At 48.3% G+C, this 12,494-nt stretch overlaps 2 protein-coding genes across 7 annotated transcripts in view; both read right to left on the bottom strand.

The window, feature by feature from the left end:
* SGSM3 (small G protein signaling modulator 3) overlaps positions 1-11,623 on the bottom strand; it is a 33,474-nt gene extending 21,851 nt beyond the window's left edge. Inside the window, exons 1-2 of one of the 4 annotated variants that reach the window (XM_082309914.1) lie at positions 9,536-9,655; positions 8,558-8,604 (exon numbers count right to left, since the gene is read on the bottom strand). The gene's annotated coding sequence lies outside the window, so the exon portion shown is untranslated. Of the gene's footprint in view, positions 1-633; positions 703-8,557; positions 8,605-9,535; positions 9,656-11,600 lie in introns of those variants that run through there. The other 3 variants (XM_082309916.1, XM_082309915.1, XM_082309917.1) reach the window with 3 other exon arrangements.
* Positions 1-12,494, bottom strand: part of ADSL (adenylosuccinate lyase) — a 44,091-nt gene that overhangs the window by 779 nt on the left and 30,818 nt on the right. For 2 of the 3 annotated variants that reach the window (XM_082309921.1, XM_082309919.1), the window contains exons 12-13: positions 12,053-12,229; positions 11,601-11,744 (exon numbers count right to left, since the gene is read on the bottom strand). In XM_082309921.1, the coding sequence (XP_082166047.1) occupies positions 11,658-11,744; positions 12,053-12,229 (264 nt within the window). In that variant the 3' untranslated portion in view covers positions 11,601-11,657. Of the gene's footprint in view, positions 1-11,600; positions 11,745-12,052; positions 12,230-12,494 lie in introns of those variants that run through there. The other variant, XM_082309920.1, reaches the window with a different exon arrangement.

The following is a 12,494-nucleotide window of genomic DNA, read 5'->3' as shown; positions in this document are numbered from 1 at the left end:
AGAACAACAATGGAATAGTTCAGTAATCAGAGAGAGATATTTTGGACTTTAAGATCAACCTTATAACTGTGTGTGGGAGACAGCAAGGGCCACCTATACTAAGCAGATAAAGCCAGTGCTGGGATATGTCAGTCACTCACACTTACTTGGGAAAGAACCTGGGAGAAACTAACATTTGCACGTCTGGGATGGGTTTTCCAGCTTCCCCTTTTCAGTAAAGCTACTTATGACTGCAAACCACTAAAAGAAGGAACCCCAGGGATTCATCCAGCAGGCCCTGTCCAAGTTGTTTATAGTGCTCAATAGTACAAGGTTATATTGCCTTCGCATCTCAGTGAGCTTTCCAGTGAGCACTTGCAGTCTGGAAGTGGCTTGCTACAGCACTCCAAGATAAGCAGCTGTAAAACACTGCAAAAGCATAATAAGCATCTGTGTCTGAGAACACAAATGATAAGGCTTCTTCCTCCCAGATTTAAACAGTTCTCTGCAGGAGAAGGGCTGGCATGGATTAACAGACACTCTGATCTTCTGACACCAACTCTCAGGGAAAAAAGAAAAAGAAAAAAAAACAAGAAAATGTTCAGCTTTTGCTTCTGAGAAGTAACATTGTCCACACAACAGCCAGTTGCTTACCCACAAATTCTGTAAACGCTCTTCTATCCTTCCCATCACTCTAGCCCCACTTGTTCTCTTAGCACCAACTTTTCCCTCAGCAGCTGAAGACATAAAAAAATTACAAAATGAGCACCTGCATACTCATTTTACATGGGAATGCACACAGCGTGCACACCAAGCAGGTAAATCTGCTGACAACGGTTACTCCCCTTTCAACATCACTATGAATGTATTTTGATGCCTTTTTTTCAGGCTTATCACTGCCTGTGACCACAGCTGCTCTGCTCCTGAGCCTGCAGTATGTCCTTCCCACCTGCCTTCTCTCAGCCCAGTCAGCCCTGTTTCCAATGGCTTTTATTAGGAACGCCGTCACTGTTTCAGCCACGTGGTACTTCTGCCACGCTTCTCATGATCTGTGCTCTGCATCCGTGCTCAGTGCCTCAAGCTTGTGAGTAGGGATCGCCCTCGGTCATCGCGTGCACGATCCCTGCTGAACCAACCTGCTGCGGAGGAGCTGGGCCAGCGCGTTAGGCACGTAGATGAGAAAACACCCCATAACAAGGGAATTAACCACGGTGCTCGGGAAGGAGGGCAGGCAAGTGCTGAGGCCTAAAGTCCCTCCTCGTCCGGGGACAGGTGTAGCAGAGGGGAACACCTTCCCTTGTCCACGTCAGCGCACGCTGGCCTCCGCCTTGCTGGAGATCACTCCCCTGCCTGCTGCCTGCCCTCCGTCCCTGACATTAGAGCACCAAACTTGGTGGGCAGGTTTTTCCTGCCCCTGGTTCCTATAGAAACCTTCCTGCAAGCACCCACCTGGGACCGGGCCCAGGGAGAGCACGAGAGGCTCACCTCGCTGCTGGCACCAGGGTGTGCAGAAGGGCAGGGCGAGGAGCGTGAATCGCGCCAAGAGAAGGCTGCGGCACGGGGAGGCGGTGCGCTGCGGGCTGCCCACGGAGCCAGGTGTTTCCAAGAGAAGGTGCCAAGGCCACTGTGCCAGCCCTGTAGCTCTTCATCACTCTGCTTTCTCCCCCCTCCCACTCTGCCTCCAGTAAAGCACCACAGGAACTGGGAGGAAGGTTCCCTGGCACAGCCAGGCACCACCCAGTGCAAGCCAGGAGGAAGAGGAGGATACCTGGCATATGGGATTGATACAGTAAGTTCTTTCCTTTGACTGAGGGATATAAACCTAAGGCAACTCTCAAACTCTCCTAGCCAGGAGACAGCAAGTAACAAAACAGGCTCCCATCAGGCCTGTGAAATTGCATGCATGAAATTGTTACAGCTAACTTAGCTGTGTTATTTGCACAATATACACTTCTGTAAACAAGCAACAGTAAGGGATACAAAGGAAAAAACACATCAGATCCAACAAACATTACTGGCAACTCCCACACCCTCAGAACTCTAAAATTAAAACCAGTTTTCACCCATGCGTTAAGAAGCATCTCCCATGTTTAAAGGCAATTTAAATTTCCTATATGAAGCAATTTTGGTCACACAACAGGTAGTCTTCACACGTTGAAATAAATGCATTTTTTGTTAAAATGCAAATGGTACCTGTTATTTGCAGTTTTACTCTTTGAGTTCAGACTCTAAAACAAGTCACCCCACCATTGATTCCAGCCTGTTAGAAGAGAGGTATAACGACAGTGTGCATACCTGAAAAAGAAGGCTGCAAGGGAAGCACGTAGTCAGCATCAGGTACAGCTATTTGAAGGACTCCAGTTGCAACATCGTCGTCAGAGTTGCAAATACACACCACGCAGGATTATATCCAATTAATTTCTTTTCCAGCGTAGGTGTCCTTTAGAAATTGATGTTTGCAAAGGAGACCTGCAAATTTACTTCCACTTGGCAATATCAAGCCTCCTCTGGACACACTTGCTCTTCCACACAGCTGTGATATGAGAGATTTCAATTACCTGGCTTCTTGCAAACACCAGATAACAATCTCCTGCTGCCTATGTTTTACTTGCTTGGCCTCTTTTGTCACGTGATCTGAACTTAAGCCTGCTGTGGTAGCACCTGGATGCACTAGGCATGAAATGACGCTGTCCGGAGCCTTGCAGTAGGATCTTTATTTTGGGACAGAAACTCCTTCCCAGGGGTGTTATTCCCCTACTGATTTTAGCAACAACAACAACAGAATCCACTAAAAGCCACCAAAAAAGCAACATACCTCTAGCAGACAGACTGTGCAGAAGATGAACATTTTACAAAACATTGTTTTTGTACGCTGAAAACATTACAACTAGTAACTATGCAGGAGCCATCAGTGAACATCATCAGAAGGACCAGAACAAGCATAACAATTCTTTCTAGAATGATTTTCATCCACTGTCATAGGAACAGTATATACAACACTTCCTCCGACAGTAAGCTAGCATGGGGAAAAACTCTGCTTTCCATTATGCTTAATTTGAACACGAAGCAACATTGTATGCAATAAATCCCACTGCCATCTCTGGACTGTCAGCTGGTTTCCGATGCTCTCTATTCTCTTCCTTTATTTAAAAAAAAAAAAAAAAAGAAAGTATGTTTTGGAAGAGAAAAGTGATTACAAAGCCACAGTACTCATCTGGAGGCCATGCACTTAGGTCTAGTTCTAGAAGCCTCTTCCAACTCAGCCTTTAAAGTCCCATGTAGATCGCATCCAATTTAACATTTAGACCGACTCTTCCTCTCTCAGAAATCAAACAAAAATCAAACCCTGCACTGAATCAGGCAGTTCATTTCTGTCCCCTCACACCTCCAAAGCTTTGTTTTCCTAATTAAAATCCTGACTTGCCCAATGAAACGCACAAGGGGAGCTCTCAGCAGGAAGCCCTTTGCCTTCCCTTCCCCCTGGGCTTCTCCCCGAGGTCAGGCAAAGGCTTGTCCCGGAGCTGCAAATGCCATTAGTCCCACGAGTCAATATTTGCTTTGCACGTATACAGTCAGAAGAAAACTCCAGCTTCACAAACAAGTAGAAAAGTGAACGAAGGACAGCCACACACCTGACCAAGGGGCAGACAAGATACAGATAATTTCTGCCCCCGCACCCTGACACCCTGGATTTTTAAGTGATGCAGAATCCCACGCAGACACTGACATGAACCAGCTCCTGGTTAAGGAGTCAACATGGTGCTGGTGAACCTGGGTCACCCCTGGAACTATCCGTTTAAGGCTTATAAACCACGACCAGCCTCACATTGCTTTGGGTGTTGAGCAACACACTACAAATGCAGGAGGGAGGTGCCGAGGTAGCCTTCATGCTTGCTTTCTACCACATGACTTGGAATGAAAAGTTGGGGGACTTTAACTGCCCTCAGCCCACTTTCTCATAGCAGAGAAAGCGAATCAGAGATAAAAGCCTACGGCAGGCCTAAAAAGGGTGATGGGAGACCTGGAAAGCAGCAAAGGTGAAGGCTGTGACAGCCTTGCAGAGCCAGGTGGGCAGGCAGGAAGGATGGCAAGCTGCTGACAGCGTTATGTCGCCGACGGCGGACGCATCGCTCAGGGCTTCAGTGCTGCCCAGTCACCAACTGGGATCACATACTGACCGCAGGAGTGCGGCGGGGCAGAGAGCCTCCTCCCCGCTGCCCCAGGGCACATAACAGGGACAACAAAAAGTAAACTGGAACTCTGTGTCTCCTGCCATAAAGCACCTTGTAGACTGCTGGCCACATTGGAAATGTAATTCCAAGCAGAAATGTAACTGAAAGGTACTTCCATGCAACAGCTCTGCGCCCTGCCCTGACAGGTGTCCAGCAAGTCTGCCTGCCGTAATGACAGAGAGTGCCCCACTGGAGCTGAAGGTGCTGAGCCACTTGCAGTTTATACAAAAGGAACAGTAACTTCCAGTTTCATATCCATTTCATATCCATTTTGAAAATAAGGATGTGAAAAAGCAGAATCCTAGTTCCTACCGCTTATGCATCGGACAGACCGACCACAGTTGAACCTCCTGATCGCAGTTCAATAGGTCAAGCTTGCCCCTAAAAAAACCCCTACACGACACCTACTTATGTAGAATGCAGATATCCTACATATCAACATGTATTTTCTTTTCAGAGCAGAACTGCCTTTTATTTATCTGGCTCCAAAGCAGACAGTTGATCCTTTATGCAGGAAAAGGCTGAAGCTCTTACTTCTAAAATCTGGAGATAACAAAGGCTTCCCCCATGTGGTGCATGAAAAAAAAAACCAACCCCAAACCAGAACCAAACTTACCTATGGCTCTGCTGATTCCCTGTGTTGCTAACACAAGCTACCACACTTGTAGCCCTGGAAAGCAGAGGGTGTCCATCCTTACGCTGCAGACACTTGGTGCCTGCTAAGCATGAATTGCACTGCTGTGGAGAACCTCTTGTTTGCCAAGACCCTTGGGATCAGAGGAGGAGGAGTTTCCCGTTTCCCGGTGCTCCCATTATTTGAGTGGTGAGAAGGTATGTGATGGGAATATAGAGCGCTCCTCCCATCTCACACAGGAGGATTACAATAGATTGAGCACTGGAACAACAGTTATTTTTTTTAATCTGCATTGAATGACAACAGAAAAAAAGGCCAGATACAAACTAGCAAGGTCTTCACTCGCACTGCACAGCAAAATTCTCCTTGCTTCCAACACAGAGGGAAGAAAAGCCACGCGTGCCAAGACAGGTCTGCAATCGCCCCAGTCTTCAAGGCTTAAGGTAAAGGCGATTCCACATTAAACACCGCTACACAAATACAATCCAAAGGTTTCCGATTAGTGTCTAAGGGGCCCCCAAACATCTCTTCCATGAGAGTCAATTTCTGCACAACGGACACTTTCACCCAAATAAGCACGGTGCGGAACCAGGGCACTTCTGCAGAAGTCTGCAGAACCTCATTTTCCCCAAAACCCTCCAGAAGTGATTTTTACCTTGTGGTCCATGAACTTCTGCAAGTCTGCAAACTATTTATAAGATGTCTGTGGAAAGTAATGGCAACTGTACAGTTTCATTTGCTATACAGAAGTTTAAAAGAAAATATTTCTGTTAGAGATGCAGGGTTGTACCAACCAAAGAAAGGCCAAAAGACGCTACTGACAGTTATTTAAAGAGAGATATTATGACATCTTTTATATGACGCTCCTACCCTGAGCAGTGACAAGCGGTGCCATCCGCGGCTCTCTCCATCACCTCCAGAGCCAGCCCTGCAGGCACCCTCCAGGTGAAAGTTTGATTCTCAAACTGGTCTCATCCTACTGTTCCCGGGGATGAAGGAACAACAGCCTGAAGAACGGCTCTTCCTTGATGCGGCCTCTGATGGATCTGCAAAGCTTTAGCTGTCAGGGTTTGCCATTCTCTTGGTGAGATGCAAGAAAGGCTAGATTCAGGTCATGCTCCTGTAGCTCTGTTGTATTACTATTTGCTCTAGTATTAGTAAAAAACCGTCAGATTCACCTAGCAAGACTCCAAGCAGGTCTCACTTCATTTGGCTCCAGAAAACGGCTTTTTAAGGAAAATATATCCCACAGCACTCAAGATTTTTCTCCTTCAGGGCTCTGTCTTTCCAGAACTCAACTTTCTGAAGAGGCTAGTAACACCCAAAACACCTCTCAGGACTGTTTGCAAAGCTCTTATCTAGCATGTCATATCAGACTACTTAGATCTTGCTCCTGCAGAAATTTATAGGCACAGGTAACTCGGAGACAAAAAGCAATATATACAGTGATCATTAACATTTGTAACAAAACAAGACAATCCCCCTGATATCTCCTGTTTCTGGGGATTAGGAAGATTTCTTCTCCAGAACAAAAGGGCTGTTGGGTTATGGACATTTTCTCTCATCTCTGAATCATCAGGTACTTCCCAGCCAAGAAATACTGCACTGACTGGGCAGTGACAACAGTTCTCATAGTCATACTCATACCAATATGCTATCTTCTTTTCTCCTATCTCATAAAACAAGTGTGTTTTCATGTCTCCTATTTTTTTTTTCTTAAGCCAGAAACAGAATTCCTCTGTTACCAATATAACTTGTTGCACTCCAGTTTAAAAAAAGCTGAGACTTCCTTGGAGACAAAACAAATGTGGCAGGACAACATCCTCCTCTTCCCTACCTGGTGTCAACAGTAACACAGCTGACAAGTGAGATTTTCCCCAATGCTCACAGATACTTACCCTGGGTAAGCTTTATGTATCTAAAATCTTGACCGTGTGATGAAGGGTGGCATAGAAAGAAGATTAAACAAGTCTGTGTTGCTGAGGATACAAATCTGAAGTGCCAACGCCCCTCCATCTCTTGAGGGGCATTTGGGACACTGCACTCACAACATACCATGAAGCTATTTGTCTACCTCATCCTACTTGACGATTACAAAATCTCTATATCCTATCCATTTGAGCTAGGATAGGGATCTAGGATAACCAGTGTGACACAGATCACCAACTAGGATCACGACTGATTTAGCTAGAAGAGCTGTAGGACCACATACACCAAAATATAAGGTGCCTTACCTTTATCACTGAAGATAAAGTTACAATACTCCTTAGGATTTTTTTTTTTTAAAGTTTTCTTTCCTTCTCATGTTTGGGTGAGAAGTTTGCGATTAACAGCCAGGCAGACAGACATCATCTCAATCATTTCCAAAACGGTTACCACCTCATATGCGGTATCACTTGGGAAGGGCGAACTCACCGATTCCGTTGTCAGAGCATCCCGAATACCAAACACGGTAAGCAATTTTGCCACACACAAACTAATTCACTAAGAATGGGACTGAGACTGGCAGCTCATTTCATACAGATCCCTTAACCAATAATCTCTACTGTTACCACGCCACCTCAGGTAAGAGATGTTGATTTTTAAAAGCTAAATATTTTGATTATTGCCTGTTTTTTAAGATCGTCAAGGTCCTTTAGAACACTGATATTTGCAAATGATACCATCGTGCAGGAAAGCAAGCAACAGGTTAAAAGCACAGCAAAGAAGAAAAACCTAAATGACATTAGCAGAGACTCCAAAATTGGAGAATCATTTCAGTCCTGAGCAGGCGTGCAGTACTTCCCTCACCTCATCAGCTGACGTTAACTCTCATCCCCTGACCAGGGCACTTCCTCCAGAAATACATCCCTCCTCTCTGCTGCCCCTCATGGATTCCCCTCGCCCTTCTTCTGAGGAAGCGTCACTATGAATGACATCTCCCTGAGATTACCGAGACACATTATCAAAACATTATCCTAAATAGGAATTAAGAAAGGTGGCACCCGTCATTTTAATCTGTTAAATACAGAATTAACATAACTTTATATTAACATGCCACAACCCGTCCCCACCCTGACCTCGTTAATTACACGTCATGCCTCTTCTCACAGCCTTCCTTCCCTTTTACTTCATGAATTCTCCAGGGTAGGAATCCAACCTTTGTTTCTGCATAGGGAAAGTCACACACACAGTGTGCGGATACGGAAACACATAATGAAATAGATCTTCGTTCCAGTGACTGTTTATTTCCAGGACACCTCTCCAGACTCTGTAGCAGCTAAAAAACCACTCTAGAATTCAGATTATCCAGCAAGCAACTGTATTCCGATGAACATCTCGGCAAAAGCACCGCAGTGCCCCACTCCTGCTAGGCTGGTAGTTCCTTCTTGAGTGATTTTAAGATCCAGCCTCTCACTACTGAACACCTACTGTTCTTAAATCCAGCAAGGCTGCTTCTCTCTCCCATCTATTAGCACTAAAGGATCCTCCATTTCCTCAAGGCACTTTTACGACCTTATTCCCACCACTCCACCCACCGAACATCACAGCAAGCCATGCAGCGTAACATCCTGAAGTAGGAAGCTATGACATCACATAAAAAACCCACACACCAACACTGAAATCTACTTGTTCAGAGGGAAAGTACCTGCCTAAATCGAGACATCCCTCAAAAAATGAGGAAGGAAGAAAAGCAGATACAGGGAAGAAAATTTTCCTGTCCCACCCTTACCAGCTCTGTGAAGAGACAGCAGCCGTCCCGGAGCCCACAGCCACTGCCTGCAAAGAGATTTAAATCCGTGTGACGGCGGTCCTTCACTCCCTTGAATTTACATCACCAGGTATGAGGAATTTCATTTGCCTCTCGACTTCCTTCTAACACTTATTACAGCTGACAATCACAGGGCCTGCAGCGTGTCTATTTATGCCCACCGCCTAGAGGATACTGCCATATTTCCATCTCCGTTTCGTGACTGTTCCTTCCTCCCAGCCAGACAGGAGACAGACTGTCTCTCCTCCGGGGCACCTCCGAAAAGACAGAGGCGTGGGGAGCAAGCGAGGATGGCAGAGCCGGACGGAGGAGACCACCCGAGAGCCGCAGCCGCGGAGAGGAGAGGAGAGGAGAGGAGAAAAGGCAGGTTACGGGAGAGGCATATCCCGGGGAGCGGGGGGGACGGCGGGGAGGGGGAGAGCAAAGCCCGGGGAAGCGGGGAGCAGGCAGAGCACACCCACGGGGAGGACGAGCCCCCGCCAACCCAGCGGAGCCTGACGACAAAGCTGTGCCCAGCCTGAGTCACCCGCCGGAGCCCAGACCCTGCGTCAGCGCAGCAGGTGAGCGGGGCCCTGCCCAGCGGCCGGGGGGGGGCCCTCCCAGTCCCACCAGCCCCCCGCCCGGGAAGGGGCCGGGGGGCGGAGAGGCGGCCGCGCACCCCCCCGCCCCACACACGGCGCCAGCAGCAGCAGCAGCAGCAGCAGCAGGGCCTCCCCAGCGGCTTTACCCCCCCCCCCCCCCCCGCCTTGCCCGAGGGGCACCGCAGGGGCGCGGCGGGGTGAGGTGCGCGTGGGGGGCGCCTCGCGAGCGGCGCGACCGCTCCTGGGGAGCCCGACGGCCGCGGCGGGAGGAGCGGGGCTGAGAGCGCCGCCGGGCGAGGGGCGGCCCGCCGAGGGCAGGACCCCCCGCCGCCCCCGGGGCAGCCCCGCCGGCACTTACCCGCTCTCCTCAGCGGCGTCCTCACCGCCGCCCGCCCGCCCGCCGCGCTGTCCCCGCAGGGCGGGCGCCCGACCCCGACCCGGCGGCCCCACACGCCGCTCCGGAGGGCGGCGCGGCGCGCATGCGCGGCATCCGGGCGGCGGCGCGGGGCGCTGTGGGGGCTGTAGGCCGCGGCCGGGCCGGCGCCGCCGCCCGCACACGGTACCCGGCGGGCGCGGGGGCCGCACGGAGGGCTCTCTCGGGGACGGTGACAGGCGTCGAGCGGTACCGGTGGCTCCGGTGCCCGCTACGGCAGAAGCGGCGGCAGGAAGCTGTGCGAGGCGCAGCCGGGGCGGCGGGAGCGGGCGCTGGGGAAGGCGGCGCCCCCCCCCCCCCCCGCCCCGAAGGAGGCAGCGGCAGAAGCTGCCCGGTTCTTTTCCATCATTGGGGTCCCGAGCCAGGCGCTTCCGAAGAGGAGCAGAAGTCTCCAAAAGGACTTGTGTATCATGCCACGGTTTTCTAGGAGGGTGACATTTTCCCTCTGTCATTGTTGCTCTTTTTAAACTATTTCCAGGAAAACAAGCCCACAGCTGGCAGCCTCGACCTAGCACAAAGATTTATTTCCAGATGATGAGAAAAGACATGTTACCCATTCCTTTTCTCTGCACAGAGTTCTTTGGGTTTTTTTGGTTTTGTTTTTTTTTATCCCATAAAGGAGGAGGAAAGAGGACCAAAAAAGAGGATTTCTGCATCTATCTGTTTTCTTTTTTGGCTATCCATTTGAGTAATAGTTTGAAAATTACCAGTGTTCCATTAGAGTTATCCTTTTCAAACAGATGGCTAATTAAATGTTAATAGCACGAGCAGGCAAAATATTTTAAACGCCATAAAACTCACAAATGTTTGAGACGTTTTGAATGCCACAGTCTAGAGGCAAGGTAAAGCCAGAGCAATCTAGATGAGGGCATATCACGGCCTGAGGCTTCCCACTTCTCTGACTACTTAATATAGACAAGCCTCATTAAAACATACTGTATTTTGAAATCCTCTTTAAACAATGATGGCCTCAAGGAGAGCAGGTAGCTTCTTTCAATTAGTTCTACTTTTCTTAATTCTCTCCAGCAATCACACTTGAAAAAAGAATCAAGTAATTCTGATCATATAATCTCTGAGAGTCTGAATAAATAACAGAGGTAAGAAGGAGCTTTTTTATTGCACTCAAGCAAAAGAAATGGGCTGTAACGTAACAACGCTGGAAGAAGAGGTAAGGGAATTGTTCCAGTTTAAGTCAAAGGGAGAAGAGTTTGGTCCAGTAAAGCACAGACATTGCAAACAGAACATTCAGGGTCAGAAATAAGACCAAAGCCCTCGAATTTCTCTGGCATCCAATGAATTCCAACATCTTTTTTTCTTTCCTTATCAGACAAAACTTACTTGCAGTAGAGAATGACTCTCACATGCCAGAGTCCACCTGCCAATCAATACCAAGCACCTACAGCAAAGGACCTGGAGAAGTAAATCACAATGGCTGGTTCCTAACCCACACCTGTAAATATGATTTTCAGAAGCTACAGAGCCACAGGTACAGTATTAAACCAGCAAGGGAGCACCGAAGGACCACCAGTTTGATGAGCCAAGAAGTTCCATGGCCCCTCCCTTTCATTATTCCTAAATTTTTGGCCTATTTGCTTCCCAAATCACAGTACTCTGAAAGCCAGGACAACCTTGTATCATCTTTTGAGACACCTGTGGAGAAAGTTTAAGAGCAGATGAATAAGATGGAAATGGAAGTGGGCTCAGTTCCCCTTATCCCCTGCTCTTCAACAAGTCACACGGGAATGTCAGGCAGCACCTGGCATCGCTCTTTAAACAGCTGGCAGTGCTCTGTAAGGGGCCAATGACAGGTACTGCGATAAAGTTACCTTGTCACAATCAAGTGTTTCTCAGTAACTCAGCACACAATAGATGGAGGCTTGATTAAACAGCAGACAAAGAATGAAAAGCCCATCTGGAATCAAAGTGGCTGTAAGCTCTGGCGGTTAAATCTACTGTAGAGAACCAAAATAACGTGACGCAGTAAACTGACCTGGTTCAATAAGGCTTTTATTACCTTCCTGTACCCACACACCTTTGCAGAATATACCTAAAGCGCCAGCTCAATTTTCCCACCCATCTTGCTTTGGTATGGAACCAGCGCTGGTCGAACCTCCTCCTTCAGGAACTTTGCCACCTGTTCAAGAAAGACGGGAAAGAGAAAATTAGCAAAAGAAAGGGTTCCCTTCTCCCCGTTCAGACCTGCTTGTCTCACTGGGGTCTCTGTTTCACAGAGACACCTAGCAGTCTGATACATCCAGGGTCAAAATTTGAAGCCCACAAGGAAAGACAAGGAAGCCAAGGAAAACAAGAGAAACATGTCTGCCTTAGTAGCATGGGCAGAGGTACGTAATATGTACACTCTCTGGCACACAAGAGAATGCAGGATTAAACAACACATTGCATTACAACCTGTAACACCCGTAGCCTCTTCCACTACTTTACCTGCTGAGGAGCACGTCCAGTGAAGGAGGAGGGATCCAACAGGCTTTCAAGTTGTTTATGGATAGGGTTGAAGTAAGGATCAGCGCGGACGCGGGCAATGAAGTCATTATCACCTCCTTCCTGTTTCACAACAGCAGCTGCTTGCTGGGAGAGAACACGAATCTTCTCGTGGCAATCCTGCACGAGCAGGGGGAAGAGGAGCGGAAAAGAAAAAAGTCATTCCATGGCTACTGACAGCACGTGTTCATCCTGCTAACTTGTGTGGGGAGGGGAGAAACATCAAAGCATACTGCACTGGACAGCATACAAATGAGACACAGCTTGGACTGCAGCGTCTCTTACACCACTATGTTAGAACAAGATTTTCTTCATCCTTCTGCATCTGCCCTTTGAGGCTAAAACAGTCTGAATGACATGTATGTTCCCTGTTCAATTGTACCAC

Source organism: Platalea leucorodia (assembly GCF_965183815.1).
Source record: "Platalea leucorodia genome assembly, chromosome: 4".
Taxonomy (NCBI): domain Eukaryota; kingdom Metazoa; phylum Chordata; class Aves; order Pelecaniformes; family Threskiornithidae; genus Platalea; species Platalea leucorodia.
This window is presented reverse-complemented; position numbering and strand designations above follow the sequence as displayed.